This window comes from Bison bison, unplaced genomic scaffold (assembly GCF_000754665.1).
Source record: "Bison bison bison isolate TAMUID 2011002044 unplaced genomic scaffold, Bison_UMD1.0 scf7180017864492, whole genome shotgun sequence".
NCBI classification, from domain to species: domain Eukaryota; kingdom Metazoa; phylum Chordata; class Mammalia; order Artiodactyla; family Bovidae; genus Bison; species Bison bison.
Genome location: NW_011495051.1, coordinates 3,308,616 through 3,325,658, shown reverse-complemented (window position 1 = coordinate 3,325,658; position 17,043 = coordinate 3,308,616). Strand labels below are relative to the sequence as shown.

The following is a 17,043-nucleotide window of genomic DNA, read 5'->3' as shown; positions in this document are numbered from 1 at the left end:
CGGAATTTACAGCCACTTCTCCTGAGCGCTGCACTTTGGATACATTCTGCTCATTTCCTGTTGAGCAGTCCCCCAGGTTCCATGAGCCCAGGCTCCCAGAGGATGGCCTCGTCTTCCTTTTCCACTCAGCTCCTAGAAAAACCTGCTGACTAGGCCCGAGAGGGGGATCACGCGGAGACTCCCAACCACAGCAGGAAAATAGACGTGCGATTTCCTCCAAAGGACCTGACTCAGCATCAATCGCTGCCTCCCTGGGAAGAGCTGCTGCCGGCAGCTCAGACTTCCACACCTGGGTATTACGGTCATCCAGAGGCGCCGTGCCCTGTCCCGGGTGTGAGACAGCCTACCCGGGGGCCATTGAGGAACTCAATGAATATCAGGTGGGCCAAGGGACATTTGCCTCAAGTTGTGGGTTGTGAGAGTGCAAAAGTGGAATATCCATCTGGGCATGAGAGAGAAGGCAGAGCTGGGGCCTGCTGAAGGGAGCATCCCTGGTGACCTGGGGTGCCATGTCAGCTCCTTCCCCACCCTCCCGCGAGCGTGGACAGCACACTCCAGTCCAGCAGGTCAGCTTGGCCTTGTAGCTTCCCTCCTTCCCCACCCTTGTCCGGCTCTCCTGTCCACTTCCTGTTTGCGTGTCTTCCTTCATCCTTGCTGCCTCTTAGGTCCACTCTCCGGAAGTACTTCTCCTCCCTCCCAGCCTCTGGCCCAGTGGTCTCTTGCCCCCGTTCTGCACACCGAGCACATCCTCACACCCAGTACGCATTCCTCTCATTGGGCGTGAGCTTCTGAGGGCGGGGCGGGGGCTGCCTGGTGGCTGGTGACAGGCCCAGGTCCCCACAGGTCATGGCTCACTGACCAAGTTGTCAGGAATGGTGGACACCTCCCCAGAGCAGGCGTGGGGCAGTCCGGTGCCATGATGGTACCTGTGTGAGGCAGGGTGGCCAGCAAGGCCTCAGTCAGGAACAGGTCCGACTGGTTTAAAAAATAAGTCATCAGAGCTCAGAGGTTGTCCCCTTTGCTTGGAATTTGCTTTGAGGGCTCCAGGCCCAGAGGAACCTGCATTTGACTTTGTCACAGGGAGTCTCTGTTGTTCCGACCCCACAGCCAGATCCAAACTTAACGGGAGGTGCCCAGCTTCCTGGGGAAAGGAGATCCCCGGGCCCAACCACTCTGGCCTCAGAAGCCTGCTCTCTAGGCTCCTGGACCTCTGAGCTCTTGGACTTGACCGGGCCCTATGTGCAGCCCCTGTGGCTTCCACCCTTGGCCGCCTTCTGCCTCTTCTCCTGTTTCCTCCAACAGGCAGCCAGCTTTCTCCCTGTCCTCTGCTTGGACCTGTTGGTACCCTCTGGACTTGCTACCCTGCCTCTGGGCCTTCTCCTTTCTGGACCTGAGTTCCCTCCCTGGCGCCCCTCACCCCTCCAGATCTTCATTCCCTGTCACAACATACCCAGCCGCCCTCTAGATGGTGGTCCCAGACCGGCTGGCTGGTACAGGCAATGCAACAGGCTCCTAGGCCCAGTGCACCTGCGGGCCAGCCCTGACCTTCCCTGTCCTTCCCTGCCCTTGCCCCGAGGACCTGGGAGCCTGCTGTATCTATCTCCTGGATCTGAGCCTGCAGTAAATACTGTGCACCAGCCTCTTAGCCTGGGGCCTGAATTAATTCGTTAATTTGACCTTCAAATATTCTCATTTTTTAAGTTTGTTTTTAAAAGGGATCTTGATGTTATTTCTTGTAATAAATCATAGTAACAGGATCACCATATACAGCAGAAACAAAGCAATGTAATCAATTCTTCCTGGATTCCTGACCTCTGAAGCTAGGGTCTGCTCTCTCTCGTGAAAAGAATTGTGAAACCACAAGTTCCCCACTGGGACTTTGCCTGGCGTCCAGTGGTTAAGCCTGTGCTTCCACTGCAGGGGCAGGGGTTCGATCCCTAGTTGGGGAACTGAGATCCCACATGGCATGTGGCACAGCCAAAAAAAAAAAAGCCTAAAAATAATTTATTTTTAAAAACAAGTGTCCACCAGGAAGTTTCTCCTAGCCAGAACAAAGGGTACTGGAAGGGGGTCATGGCAGGACGAGCTTTCTCACTTGTCCCTTGCGTTCTCTCTCCTCTTGGCACCCCTCCCCTGCCCCTTACAGTCTTCACGTGGAACCAGGAACTCCTGCAGGCTTGAGTTAAGTCTCAGAAGAGAGAGTTCTGGGGTGAGGGTGGATTTCCCAAGCATCTGGGGAGGAGGAGGCCTGACAGTCTGTGTCCCTGTTCAGACTGTATGCTTAGACCCCCAGCACCACGCTGGCCAGCACAGCTCAAGCCAGTCCCACCTTCTCTGAAGCAGGAGCAGTTGACTGATGGTTTCTCTCTGGTCATTTTGGGTCTCGGCCCCAGGAGTTAGTGGAGACTTAGGGAAGGAAACCGGGAACTCTCTCACTTTCAGGCACCACTCCCTTCCCGTCCCCTGCCACCTGCCACCCGCCACCCCAGCAGGTGTCCATCACCTTAATGGCCTCAGGTCATCAGAGCCTTAATTGTCTGAAGTCCAGAGGGCAGCCCTGGCCTGTCAAGGCCACCCTTTGTCCAGAAGAGGCCAGCCGAGGAAATGGGGTCAAGGATTTCCGTGTCCCCTACCCCTAACTGCTGGCCTAAATCTCCTCTCCTGGGGCATTTCCTCCAAGCTAGGGAAGTCTTCCTGTCCTGCAAGGTCAGCATCTCGGCCTCGAGGAGCCTTGGAGCAGCTGCAGCTCCCCACCCATTGCCCTTGCTACAGCTTGGTGTGGGTGATGCCCCAGAGACTTCTCTGAGGTTCCTCCTTCTCCGCCAGCCTTGATGCATTTACTTCACACCTCTCTGGGTTCCCCATCACCATGCCTTTCCCACCAGTGGCCTCAAGGGTGGCCAAGTGCTCTGTCCACTTCACCCCAGGACACCTTGTGCCCTTGGCCTTGGCCGGTGGTAGGTAGGAGGCACTGTGGGTTTGGGAGGCCTCCATGGGAAGTTGTGGAGACGGGGTATGTCGGGGACCCAGGACGCAAGGATGCTGTTCCAGGGGACTAGGGTGGAGGGCCTTCTGCCTGTTCTGAGTCCAGGAGGCCGCTCGGCTCCCAGCCGCGCCTGGAGGGGAGCTGACTGCTGTCCAGGCAGTGTGTGCTCAGCTACTCTCCCCCACGCTAGGTAGTGCTAGTGCACCATGAAGGGCACGTCCCTTTCCAGGCACTTGAGTTGGTGCTAAACTGTCTTGGATGTCGAGCGAGAGGTAAAGAGTGACCTGCTGATAGCCAGGCACCCAGGAGAGCTGAGTAAACACACACAGCATAGTTAAGTGTCGGAGGCCCCTCCCTGGTACGTCACCATACATGAACTCACCACTGAAAAGTCTACAGCTTTGTTTTGCAAGTTCACACCGCCTGAACACAGTGTCCCAGGGCAGCTTTTTCGTTCTGCTTTTTCCGTTCACACTGCTGGCGCCCTTTGTCCACCCGAAGCCTGTGACTCAGGTTCACTTCCACAGCTCCCTGTGGTCCTTTATGTGTTGATCACAACATGTCCCTCCCCTGGCAGCGGGCACTGAGGCCACTGCTGTGTTCCTTCTCTCAGCGTGGCAGTGAGCCATCATGTGGGTGTGCCCCAGGTGAGGTCCGAGAGTTCCTCTAGACTCCTGCTGCGTTTTTTGTTCGTTTGTTTGTTTTTATCTATTTATTTTACTGCAATTGGTCTTAATTGTGGCATGCAGAATCTTTAGTTGCTGCAGGTGGACTCTAGTTCCCTGACCAGGGATCAAACCTGGGTTCCCTGCATTAGGAGCACGGAGTCTTAGCCACTGGACCACCAGGCAAGTCCTAGACTTCTGCCCTTTTAACATGACCATGTAGATTTTAAGCAGGCCCAACCTGGAAAAAAACCACCACCTCTTCAGTTGGCATGACACAGAGTCAGGGCGGGAGGGTGTCCCAGACACACACGGCGGCTTAGCAACTGAACTAGGGCAAATGTGATGCAGTGTCCTGTGACACACATGCCCAGTACGGAGAAGCCAGGAGTGACTCATGAGGAGACGACCCAGGCCTTGGCCTTGAACATGGACACGGGGAGGAAAAGGGAGAGCAGCATGCAGGTTTCCCTGGGAGGCCCTGGGCACTGGGGCCTCCGGGTCACGGCTGCCCTGCGGTGGTCCAGGAGCTCAGACGCTGCCTATCTGTGGGCTCAGCCCTGCCGGGGGAGCAGAGGCTGTCTGGGTATGAGGGGGAGGGTAGGAGGCCCTGGCCCCTAGACCATCGTCATCAGGTGAAGAGGGATTGGAATATTCTTCCTGCTCCTAGCTCAGGAAGTGGCGACACCAGACACGTGTCTCAAGGTGACAACAGAGAAGGAAGATCTGGAGTCCAGGGCAGGGAAGCTTTTCTCTTGCGAAAAACAATAAAGGCATTGCCCAGCCATCTTGGCAAATGTGGCAAGACACCCCGGCTTAGCGGGGCACGGTCTCCTACAGGCAGAGTGTAAGCATGGCTTCTTGGGGTGTGTACTGGCATCATCTTGAAAGACAGGCCGACTCTTGATGTGCCATGATGGGGTGGGTGGGACATCCTGGGAGTCAGGGCAGAAAGCCCCCAGGGTGTTGAGGGTCGGCCAGCAGAAGCAGGAGGAGGTGGGACGCCCCACATCATGCTGGGCTTGCCCATCCTCCTCCCTCAAACCCTGTTCTTTGCTTCCAAGTAGAGCTCTAGAATGTGTGTCACGGCCACCCGTCAGCAGCACACGGGGTACTGTGAGCCCTCTGGAGTCTGGCCTGTGGTCTCTGGGGGCTTTGGGTAAACAGGGACAGCTGGGACCTCAGCCTGCTGGCGACACAGTTCACGCAGTGTTCACACGTGTCCTGGTGTGTGCAGAGGGCCTTCACTCCAGAGACATGGGCATCTTCACATCCCCCAGTAGCTCTGCATGTCCTGCCTCTGAACCGTGCCTGTGCGGGGACCCGCCTCCAGCTCCCTGCCCTCCTGGCCTTATTCTTTCCCTGGGCTTTGCATCCCGTGGGGAACAGCAGACTCGTCTTTGCAGAGCAGCTTGTGGTTCTTGAAGTGTGCTCCTAGCCAGACCCCATAGCGCATCGTCATCAGCTCCCCATTTTGCTGTCGAGGAAACTGAGGCTCAGAGGAGTTGATGTTCTTAAGGCACAAGGCTGTCTGCCATTCACACCCCTGCTGCTCCCTGTGTCTCAGCCCTGCCCTGGGAGCTCACGGGCACGCCCTTGTTTTGACTTGTTGCTGACACACCTGATTGGGGGTGTTCTCCCCAGAGGTCCTGAGGGCGGGGGTCTGTTATCTCAGCAAATACTGATCTCCCATCGCTTGCTGGGCGCTACTTGCCCTGTCAACAGCGGGCAGCTGGTGGGAAGTTAGCTGGACAGGGCGTGTGTAGGTGCGGAGGGGAGGCTATCCCAGGTGCTATTGGCTGGAATAAAGGTGACAGAGGAGATGGGCCCTGAGAACCACTGGGCAGGTAGTAACGTCAGGGAGTGTGTGGGCCAGTCCTGCTGTGCCTTCTGAGAAGCAGGAGCTCCCTCCCCCGGTGCTGCCACCACAAGGGATGGCGGCCAGGGGACAGGAGCAGCAGAATCTGGGGCCCACCTGGCCCTGGCAGCCCCTCTTGGTCTCCTCATCTTGTGCCAAGATTCCTTCCTTCCTGCTCTAGGTTTTCAGGACTGACTTTGCAGGTCAGAAGGGAAGGTACCTCTGGACAAATAGGGTGGGGGACAGAGGGAGGAGCAGCCATGCAGGGTGACAGGTCGCTGACATCTGACTCATGGCCCAGGAGGGACTGGTCACCCCCCTGGCTTGCCATGTGCTGTCCTGGGATTGTGACCCACCCAGCCAGTTTCTTCTGGTAGCCACACCTGAAGAAACTGGTCTCAGTGGCCCTGAGTCACCTGCTGTCACTGCCCATCTAGTGTGCCAGATAAGGGTGCGTGCCTCAGCACCCACTTAGAGCTTCTGTCCTCCCCTTGAGCCTACCCTCGATGATCCGCGAACCTGGGTGTGTGGCCTCTCCGGCTGCAGCCTGACCAGTCTGGGGGCTGTTTGCCTTTGGCCTTCAGGCCTGTTTGCCTGTCAGCCTGCCTTTCTCATGTCCTGTCCTCCCAAACTGCAGGCACACCCCTTTCACGGGGGCTTCTGTCTATAGGAGACCACCCCACTTCGGGACCAGAGTACCCTGGATACAAGTCAGCCTGGGCCCAGCGTTTTGTTTTATTTTTGGCTGTGCTGGGTCTTTGCTGCTGCACAGGCTTTCTCTAGTTGGGGTGAGGGGGGCTGCGCTGTCGTGTTGCACGGGCTGCTGCTTGTGGTGGCTTCTCTTGCGGAGCGCAGGCTCTACGATACTCAGGCTTCAGTAGCTGCAGCTCCCAGGCTCTAGAGCACAGGCTCAGTAGTTGTGGCGCACGGGTTTAGTTGCTCTGTGGCGTGTGGGATCTTCCTGGACCAGGGATCGAACCCATTTCTCCTGCATTGGCAGGTGGATTCTTTACCACTAAGCCACCAAGGAGTCCCCAGCCTGGGCCCATCTTGCTCAGACTTTTTTCCTTTGCACACTTTCCCTTTGCTCTCTGGTGAGGGGGCCAGCTGTGGGCAGACCTCAACTGGAGAGTGGGGGTGTAGACAGGCAGCCTCCACAGGCAGAGTTCGGCCTAACTTGAACTTCCCATAAGCAACACAAAGGAAAGTGGGGGGTATGGGGGTTAGGGATGCTGTCATCTGGTCATCTCCCAGGTCCTCAGCCCTCGGTGCTTAGTTGTGTGGAGTGGTGCCATGAGGTCAGACCTGTGTGAGGTCCTTCCTTCCTCCCACGGGGACTAAGTATCAAGGAGGCACTTCTAGTCTTGGACACGGTTCCGAGCACAGACGGTACAGAAGTGCCCGGGTCGCTCACTCGGAGCCCAAGGGGCTTGAGAGAATGAGAGTGATGGGTGGGTCAGGGACAGCCCCTCTGAGGAGGGAACTCTAAGGGGGACCAGATGGACAGGACCCAGCGGTGGGAAGGTTTGGAGCAGAAGGAACAGCACAGCAGAGACTCTGATGCAGGGTGCGTGTGCACCTCTGTGGAACAGAGCCTGGTCCAGTATGGGGCTGGCCTTCAGCGAGGGGGTGCCAGGACTGGTAATGGGAGAGGGTAGCCAGTGGTCAGGTTCCTCCTACCTGGGTCCTTCGGAGGTGGGTGATGGAGAATCAGCGGGGCTTCCTGGAAGAGGTAGCTTTACATTACTTAGGCCTTTCAGAATGGAGGTGGTTAGAGACAGGGAGACAGCATTCCAGGAGGCAGGGGTTCTGGGCTTTCATCACCTTAGCTTGTCGTCACTGGGGTGCACGTGGCCCCTCCTCGAGACATGTGCTCTGGTGTCCACAGCCTCTTTTGTGGTCGGCTATGGCGATGGCATCGGATGCAGGGTTTTCTCCAGTGCCTTCAGAGGTCGAACAGCTGTGTGTGCGCCTCACAGGATTTCCAAGCCCTGTTTCCTCTCTTTCCTGAAGGGTTACTCCTGCATCAGCTCTGCCATTGACAAAAAAATGAGTTTGTGAAACACCTTGTTTACTCAGACACGCTGGACAGAAGTTTGCTGTGTGCCTGGACACCCCCTGGTGGGTCTGCAGGCAGCAGCTCTCCCACGGCGCACCCCAGCTCGGGCAGCAGTGCAGGGCGGGTGTGGCCTCGCCAGCAGGACTCGGGGGATTTATGACCTCATTTGTTTGTGGGTTGGGTGTTCTTTTTATAAGTTTTCATCTGAAATTGATTTTCCCGCTCGTGTGACGCACAGCCCTCCTTCCTCATCCCTGAGATGAGAAATGAAAATGCACAAGGCCAATTTACACCTGGGCTTTTCAGCACTGGCAAGAGTTCCAGGTGGCATTCATTCCTGAGAGATGAGCCTTGATCGCGGGCAGTTGTGGGGTAAAAACCCTCGGCACAGCCTGGGGTGCCAACTTGGGTCAGGCCCACCTCTCCCCTTCTCCCAAGCGGGCAGAATCCTGAGCCCTTACCCCGCTGTGCTCCCCAGATATCTCAGCCCGGCCCTGTGGCTTTGGCCCATCACCTCCCCCAATAGCATTTGGGGCAGGGTCGCTCAGTGAGGGTGGGGGCAGGCCCATCTGATCCTCCCCATGTAGGTGGCATCATACCCTGGTCAGGGGTCTGCGTGTGACTGGTGTCCCCTCTCCATGAACAGCTCACGGTCCAATGTGCCTTTGGTATTCCTAGAGAGCTCTGTAACGTCCCTGGGGCTGTGGGCTGAGGCCACCCTGGAGTGGTGGGTGCAGTGTGAGAGACTGGAGTTCCAGGAGGTGTGGAGCAGAGCCACCAGGTCCCCCAACACAGGCCTCCTGCCTCCGGACAGTGCACTCACCGCGGGCCGGGTATCATCCTGGTTGGCCATCCCCAGCGTGTTTCCCATCAGTGTCCAGGAACAGCTGTGGTCCTCTTGACCACCTCTCCCGGGGCGGGGATATGGCCTCGTATTCACCAGGATGCTTCCCCAGCCAGGTGGGAGCGGTGGGGATTGTAGTTGGATCTTGCGTCCCCGGCACCCTGACATCCCAGCCAGTCTCTGAAGTGAGGAAGCAATATCAGGGAGATGCAGGACAGCCTCCAGAGCAACGTGACCCAGTCACCCCTGCTGTCTGGCTTCGTCTCTCTCACACACACACACACACACACACATACACACGTGTGCATATACTGCACTGCCTGGCCCTGGGCAAGGTATGTCACCTCCTGGATTGTCAGTCTTTCCATTTATTAATTTGAGGTGGAGATGACTCCCCGGCGGCTGCACCCGGGCCAGTGATTGCTGGAGGTCTCCGTGGCTCCACCCCTTCCTCTGGGGTCCTCAAGATTGACCGAAGGGCCAGCTACACTGCAGGTCCCAGGAACTAGGCGTCTCTGCTATGTTTTGTGGACACATTAGAAGATGCACACCTAATGTGGCCCACCTGCCCTGCAGCACTCCTGCCTCCCCCCCACCCCAAAACAAGCAGAAGTGCTTCACCTGGAAGCTGCCCCACAGCCGTCCCAGCACCCAAGGGGCTGCTTCCTCCCTGATTCCGCCGAATGCACTGGGAGCTGGTTAATCACAAGTGGGAGCAGGAACGGTTCTTGTCCAGTGCTTCTGCTTTCTTGTGGAGGAACTTGACACCTTAACAGCAATCCCAGGACCAACCATCACTGGAGTCAGTGCTCAGGGGGGTGGGTGTGGGGAGTGGTCCCCAGAGGAGGCGAGACTAGGCGCTATGGAGCCCTGACCCCAGGCCTCCGCCCCTCCACAGAGCACTCAGAGGACACTTGGGCCTGTGGCTTCGGGCCAGTAGGCTGTGAGGGGAAAGCCTGCCTGGCAGTTGGGGTCACAACCACCTGCATCCTCCCAGCCTTGGGAGCTGCCATGGGCAGGAAGCCCGGCCAGGCCGAGGTGGGGGGCCCTGTGAGGCTGAGTCCCTGGGAGGAATGAGGAGAGGCTGAGCCAGGGCAGAACAGGCCTGAGTCAGGCGGGGGGAGAGGGTTCCAGGGTCCACAGGGGCCTCGTGACGGGTAAAGCCAGTCTGAGGCCCCGTGGAGACCTCATTGTGATCACTATGGGGGGTCTAGGGACTTGGTCGTCAGCCTGGGGGTGGAGGAGCAGCTCTGGGTGCCTGCCATGACGGGTGGGAGGGCTGTGGGTGCTGGGCCACCCAAAGTCTGCAACAGCAGAGGTCAGACTGCACTCTGTTCTGTCTTGGGACCTCGTCCACCAGCTCATCACAGCCTGGACAGTCCCTGAGCAACTGTCCCCTCCCATCACTGCTGCCACCTCTGGTTCATTCTTTCCAACCACTGGTTCCTGCTTTGCTCCTGGTGCCCTGCCACGTCAAGATCAGACTCTGAATTAAGCCAGACGTGACTTTGAGGGGGTTTTTCTCATGTAACGGTCTCCCCCCTCATCTCAGCAGCATGTGCCAGGCAGGGGAGCGGCCACTGGGACTCACATGGCATTCAGCTCCCTACCCACCAAGCCAGTCCTGAGAGGAGAGTCTGTGCAGGGAGGCAGGAGGGAGCACCACAGGGCAGAGAAGCCAGGGGGCTTCAGACTGCGGGAAGCTAGGTCTGACCAAGGCCACCAGGCCAGGCTCATCTCCACAGCAACAGTCCACCGCCGCCTGGGGGCCCTGCTGCAAGCTTGTCCCTGCAGTCTTGGGGACCCCAGGGGTGCTGCTCCTGAGCCTGCATCTCAGTGCCAGCCCCAGGCCTGAGGTGCCACCCCCTCTGCTGAGAGAACAGCTCAAGCTCCACATACACCCCGACATACTATGTGGAACCGTGTCTGGGGAATCCGTATCTGCCCCTTGGGGCCAGATACAGTGGTCATGGTACTCAATGGAGGGTTTTCTCTGCTCCTGTTCACAGAGCTGCCGTCACAAACTGTTTAGCTTTGATCCCTAGGGGGAGAGGAAGTGCATGCTCAGAGGCTTGACCTTAATTCCCGGTCTGCTGAAGGAATTTGTGACTTGACAGGACACCTCCCTCTGTGGGGCTTCACAGAGGGGTGTGACTTCTGCTGTGTCAGCTCACAAATATGCACTTGAGGCCCGGGACAGAGGAGGCTCTCCTGCTGCCAGAGTGCTCAGGCTTCTGCTGCCTGTCTCTTGGGCTGAGGTGTTGATCACTACCCTCCCACGTGAAGCCTCATGTGGGTGTGAATGGTGTTTCTGTGGTCCTCACTTCAGTGCACCCCTGCTTTGCACTTTGGGGCGGGGCCGCAGCCCCACACCTCGTGGCTTCTACTCTCAGAGCCACGTGGGAGCCAGGCTGCCTGGAATCCAAGCTCCGCCCCTGCTGGCAGGCATTTCATACTCATGGGGGCCCAGACTCTGGAGATCATCCCGACCCAGAGCCACTGGAGGTTTGCAGGCAGGGACCAACAGGAGGCTTTGGGGCAGTGTTGCATGGTATGTCACCTCCTTAGAAGTACCCTCAGCTCACCTCCGTAAGAAAGGCATCAGTTACCTGAGCTCACCGTCTGAGTCCCTGCCAGCACCCCCTAGTCAGGGGCCCAGGGCCCAAGCAGAAAGAAGACTCAAGAAGGCCAGTGGCTTTGTGTGTCGACTGGGCAGCAGGCCAGCCTGGCTTTGTCCGCCTCGTGGGCTCTCCAAGTCACGAGATAGAGGCTGTAAAGGAGACTAGAAGGGGCTGTTCTGAGGTGTTTGGCGAGCGGCTCCCAGATGTTAGGAGGCCGGCAGGGAGGGGACCGCAGTCAGAAGGGATATGGAGGCGATCATGTCCATCCCCATGTTCCTCCCATCCCGTCCCCGTGCTGGCCTCCCCATTCAGGCATCTCTCGGCCCTGCCGAGGATCATTGGGCTGGCTATCTCTGAGTGTGGGGTACCCTGTGCTGTGAGCTCCAGCCCAGACCGCACTGGGAGCTGCGACTCACCCGGCCTCCCCTGCCTTCTCTCCCTCACCAGAGGGGCGTTCCTCAGATCCAGCACAGTCTCTGCCAGGGTGGTGGGCTCCTCCCTGTGGTGGTCGCAGACTGGAGCCAGGAGTGCTCATGCCTGAGAGTCTTGGGTCCTGGTGCACCAGCTACAGGGCGTTCCCTGGCACAGACCCAGGGGATGGCCAGGGTGGGGCAGGGGCCTGGATCCCAAGGCCCTTTCACCCTCATCTCCTGTCCCATGCCTTTTGTTCCAGCTCTTCGGCCAGGGCCCGAAAGTGGCTGCCCCCGGCCCCTAGCCTGGCACTGGGCTTGGCTCTCCCTGTGAGGAGGGACAGAGAAGTGGGGGCTTCTCCAGCAGTCACTGGCAGCCAGGGAGAAGCTAGCTGGGCGGAGGGCAGGAGGGGGGCCAGGATAGGACGGTTACCTCTGCTGTTAACTCGAGAGGAGGTAGCCCCCCAGGCCAGCACATTGGCTCATGAAGCATGAAAATGCCGAGCAGAACGTGCGGAGCATCCATCCTGGACCGCAGGCCCTGAGCAGCCCTGCTTTTCTCCCCACCTCCCACTCCTCTGGGCCAGCCTCCTCCCACTGCTTTTTTTAAACTCTTAATTCATCAAAGCGGATCGGCTACCCGGGTCACTGAGCCTGCAGATAGATCAGCCGTTTATTTTCCATGTTGTATTGATCAGGATTCCCTGCCAAGATGATTCAACTACAAGGCCTCCCCTTGGCGTGTCCCACTCGGCAGGATCCGAGCTTCTGCCATCCGTCTCCAAGCCCCGCTTCCGGGACAGAAGGTTCTCCTGCCTTCTTGTTCTCCACTCAGCTCCTGGAGCAATTGCTCCGTCCGCTCTTGGCACATGGCATCCTGTGATTTTGGGTTTTTCCAATGTACATTCTCTGTTTCTCTCCCGCGTGTCAGATTCCTAGCTCCTCTCCAAATGTGGCCAAAGGCCTAGAATGCTGAAGAACACCTGTCTTTTGAGAGAAGAGCTCCCTCCTCCAATTGGTCTTTAGTATTAGTGCCCACGGGACCACTCTCGTGGGTGGAGGTCGTGCAGGTGTTCAGCAGCAAGGACCCACCTCTCTTGCAGGCTCACTCCCCAGGTGCCCAGGACTACTGTCCTCAGCACACGCTCTGCTGCTCCTCACCGTGGGAGCCTGAACTGGGCTAACTCATGAGCGTGTCATCTAAATCCCACCATTCAGGTCCACATGCCAGCTGAACCCGGGCCGTCCTGGCAGAGCAGCCCAAGTGAGAAACAGAGAAAACATCAGAGAAACAGGTTTGGGGTCCTTCCACCCGCTCAGTGGTAGTAACCTTTCCACAGCTCCAGGTGCCCCTCAGTTCACACCACAGCTGTGGCCCCCAACCCGCCGTGGAGGTACCTGCAGCCTGAATTGAAGGCAGGGCACTCTCTTCCCAGAGGATATTGGAGCCATAATACAGGCTGGGCTTCCCTGGTGGCTCAGACAGTAAAGAATCCTGCCAATGCAGGAGACGTGGGTTCCATCCCTGGGTTGGGAAGATCCCCAGAAAGAAATGGCAACCCACTCCAGTATTCTTCCTTGGAGAATCCCATGGGTATAGGAGCCTGGAGGGCTATAGGCCATGGAGTCAGAGTTGGACACGACTGAGCAACATCAACAAATAAGGTCAGACCAAACACGTGTTGGGGGTTGGCTTGCTCAGTGTCCCCAGAGAGGTAGCACTGGAGGAACTGGCTACAGAGGGAGCCCCCGTGGGGTCAGAGGCGTGCGTGCCTGGATGGGTGTGCAGAGGCCAGCAGTGCCCCCATAGAGCCGTTGTCACAGGGGCAGGACAGACTCAAGACCTGTGCTCACGGAGCCACAGGGCAGCCCTCACTCGGCAGTCACGCCTGTTGGTTGGCCTCAGAACCACTCATGAACCTTTTTACCAGGCCGCTGCCCAGCCTCCTCCCTGTTCTAACAGAAAAGACCCTGTTCTGGACCTTCATGGAACACATGGTCCCTGAGCGCCTCCCAGGGCAGAAGTGAATCCAGGCTGCAGTCCGAGAGGCCTGTCTGACAGGCAGCAGCAAGTTCATCTCCAAAGGCTGCTGCCAGGCCTGGTTCCATGACTCCCCTGGGAGGCACAGGTGTGGGTGTCATGGTGGCAGCCAGTGTGGGCCCACTGCCAGTCGCTCAGGCTCCCACCTGGCTGCACAGGCCCAGGAGGCCATGGTTTCCACACCACTGCCATCACGGCCCTGCAGGAGAGTGGGTAGCAGTCACCCACCTGCTCAGCTGTCCCCCGCCCTGGGTGGTGCCACAGCTGTGCAGGCCTCAGCTAGTGGGGTGAGTCCCTCTGCACCGTGAGATGATGGATGGGGTGGGGACTCAGTGGATGCACACAGGAGATTGGGCACAGCCTGTTGCCTGCCTGGCCCATCTCCCACAGGCTGGGGACGTTGGCAGGTTGTGGGGAGTGGGATGCCGAAGCTGCGGGTGAAAGTGTTAACCTCCATGGTGGCGCTGCTGCCCTCATTGCCTCTCAGAGGGTGTGTGCAGGGTCCTTGAGCAGGACTGAGCGTCAGAGTCCTGCCTCCCACCCAGATGGGCACGCCCTGGCTGCAGCCTCACCGGGCAGCACCCCTGCCCTTCCTCTGGAGAGCTGTCCTCGCCTCCTCAGGGACCCTGCCCTCAGCGCCCCTCCCTTCCCTGATGCTCTCGCTGCGGTTGGCCTGTGGCGTGCCCATTCCCTCTCTTCCCTCTGGCCTCGTCATCCTCTCACCCATTTGCATCAGTTCCAGACTGTGAGCCTTGGAGAGAAGGGGCTTGAGGCCAGTCAGCCCAAGGGGCTGGAGCTTAGCGCTCCCTCGTGGGGGCTGGGGGGACAAAGAGACTGGTGGGGATCCAGGTGTTCCCAGTGGGGCCTCCAGGGGCCGGAACAGGGAGGGCCCACGTGGTAACTATAGGGGGCTCCCAGAGGGGAACTCCCAGGGGGCCTGGAAGAGGCCATGGGGTCTGCCCGTGCCCTCCCCCCTCAGAGGAAGGACGTGGTCCCCGCAGGTGCCCAGGCCCCCTGTACCGAGCAGGCCCTCGGCCCGGAAGGTGTGGTTTCAAGCCCTGGCGCTTCAGTGGCCTCCCGGTTCACCAGAAGTGTCTCGTCCCACGTCAGACATCTCACTCATTTCCCTCTGGCAACCACTGAATTTGAGAACGTCCTGTTTTGCCATTATCAAAAGAAGTGAAACTGTCCCATGAAACAAAGTGGGACGCCCCAGAAACACCTATAGGAGAGAGACAGGGCTTCCCTTATAAAGTCAGAGTCAGGTGCACAGCTCCTGCCTGTCTGAGGAGGTCCCTGAGCCAAGCCTGCCTCCTGCCTGTGCCCCATGCCCTCCTGGACTCCAGTGGGCCGCTGCCATGAGAACCCTGACTGGCCGGGGTGTGTAGCTACCCGAGCAACGCTCCCAGATCCTGGGTAGGTAGGGCAGGGATAAAGGCCTACAGGCTGGGCCTGTCCTGCAGCTCTGCCTCCTCATGGAGAGACAAGATGCTCGGGAAATAATGGGTCATCGGGGTGGGCAGTGTGGGCATCATTGTAGTCCCTCCCCAACACACGCTTTCACTCAGTAGCCCCGTGAGTGCACAGCTGTGACCCCATTTTACAGAGGCAAGAACCTCAATAGCCCGAGACCACACAGGCCAAAGGCAGTGGGCCAGTCATTGAACAGTGCTGGCTCCTGCCCTCAGGAGCCCCTGGAGCTGTCCCAAGGGGTGGGCAGACTGCTGCCAGCCATTAGGAAATTGCGTGCATGTGTGTGTGCCCATACCAGAAGTGACTTCTGGCCCCGTGACAGTTGGCTCATGCAAGACAGGTCTTCCCTTCCGCTTGGTGCTTGTCATTCGGCCTCGGGACCTGCTTATTACTGTCCCCGGCGGGTAGGTGGGGGCAGGGGAGATGCAGAGCAGTAGTCTGCAATATTCCTTCCCTGAGTGGCCCTTCAGTGGGAGAGGGAGGTCACATTTCCGTGAGCCTTGGCCCCTCACCTGGAACTGAACTACAGCACCACTGTCCAGGCATGGGCACCACAGCCTATAAGGGGGACCCAGACAGTCTGCACAACCCTGCGGGGGTAGGGGACACTCTCAGACTGTGGAGCCGCCAGCACAGCCTGACCACGTGGGCGTGACCAGAAAGGGTCCCCCCAGGACAAGCTCCAGACCCTGGGTTTGCAGGAGTGTGGGGGTTTGGAGCAAGGACCTCTTTTAGATCCCTCCCCTGTCATTGGCCACCACGTCCAGCATCCCTGGGAAGCCATCATAGCCATTCTGAGCCCTCACTTTCCTCCTCCTTGGCTCACACTCTTCACTCCTTTTGTCCCCCAGCTGGTCAGTGAGAAGGTCGGAGGGGCAGAAGGGACCAAGCTTGACGATGACTTCAAAGAGATGGAGAAGGTAATGGGAGAACGCACCTGTCTGATGGCTGGCCCTGAGCACTCGGGTCCGCAAGGCTCATGGGGAACGTCTGGGTGGGTTGCAGGCCTCCCCCAGCTCTGGGCAGGTAGCGGTGGGGACACAGCACAACCACCAGCAAGGAGGTAGAGAGACCCTGAAGCAGCAGGGGGTTCCCGTGTGGATGCTGAGGCAGGCAGGGAACTCGACAGCTTGAGGGCTGTCCAGGGGCTCCTGGTTTGGCCTCAGGCACCCTCATGGTTTTGAAACTCCACACACGGACTCTCTTTACAGAAGGTGGATGTCACCAGCAAGGCTGTGACAGAAGTGTTGGCCAGAACCATTGAGTACCTGCAGCCCAACCCAGGTAGGGGCACCTATCAGCTGTGAGGGGTCTGCACCCCAACTCCTTAGGTCTCTGGCAGTCAGGAGTCCTCTGGTTACTGGAGCATGAAGAAGAAAGGCATGGGCCCAAAGAACTGAAACATCCAGGGGTGGGTGGTTTCAGGCAGGGCTGGATCCAGGCATTCAAAGGATGTCCTCAGGGTCTCGAGTTTCCTACTGCTTTATCTGTCAGCTCCCGTTTCTCGTGATCCTAGCCTTAAATTACCCTTACAGCTAGTGGTCCCAGCAGAAAAGAGCATGTTTTTCTTCCAGTCAACTCGCCAAACTAGTGTGAATTGGCTGGCAGGCCCCAGCTGTGCACCTGCCTCTGGAGCATGCAGTGGGGTCTCGGGACCAAGAGGGAGGCAGGGACTGCTGGGTTCTGTGGTGAAAGGTGAATGGGGGCCGGACAGGCAGCACCAGCAGCCGCCTCCACCTGAGGCCTGTGCCAGGATGGACTGGAGCTGCTGGGGATGCAAGCATGCCTGTCCCCCCACCCCAGCCCCTGGAAAAGGTCTGTGTTGGGGTGCCTGTACCCGTCCACACCTAGACCTGTCTACCCTGCTTCTATGGGGGTCTTGAGGAGCACACCCCCCTTCCCCCACCCCTCAGCTCCTGCCCACTGTCAGTGCTCCCAGGAGAGAAGTCTGGGAGGTTCTGGTTCCCTGGGGTGGGGGAACACTTATGAAATGAATGGGCAGAGAGGGGCAGCTGGTGGTGCTGGCCAAGCACAGGCCTGGCGGCTCAAGACCATACCCATGCCCACCTGGCCCGTCCTCTCCTAG

At 58.5% G+C, this 17,043-nt stretch overlaps 1 protein-coding gene across 4 annotated transcripts in view; it reads left to right on the top strand.

Moving 5' to 3' along the window:
* Positions 1 to 158: 158 nt before the first annotated feature.
* Positions 159 to 17,043, top strand: part of SH3GL1 (SH3-domain GRB2-like 1) — a 21,316-nt gene continuing 4,431 nt past the window's right edge. The window contains exons 1-3 of one of the 4 annotated variants that reach the window (XM_010828150.1): positions 159 to 380; positions 15,809 to 15,877; positions 16,169 to 16,241. In XM_010828150.1, coding sequence (XP_010826452.1) covers positions 15,869 to 15,877; positions 16,169 to 16,241 — 82 coding nt within the window. In that variant the 5' untranslated portion in view covers positions 159 to 380; positions 15,809 to 15,868. The other 3 variants (XM_010828146.1, XM_010828147.1, XM_010828149.1) reach the window with 3 other exon arrangements.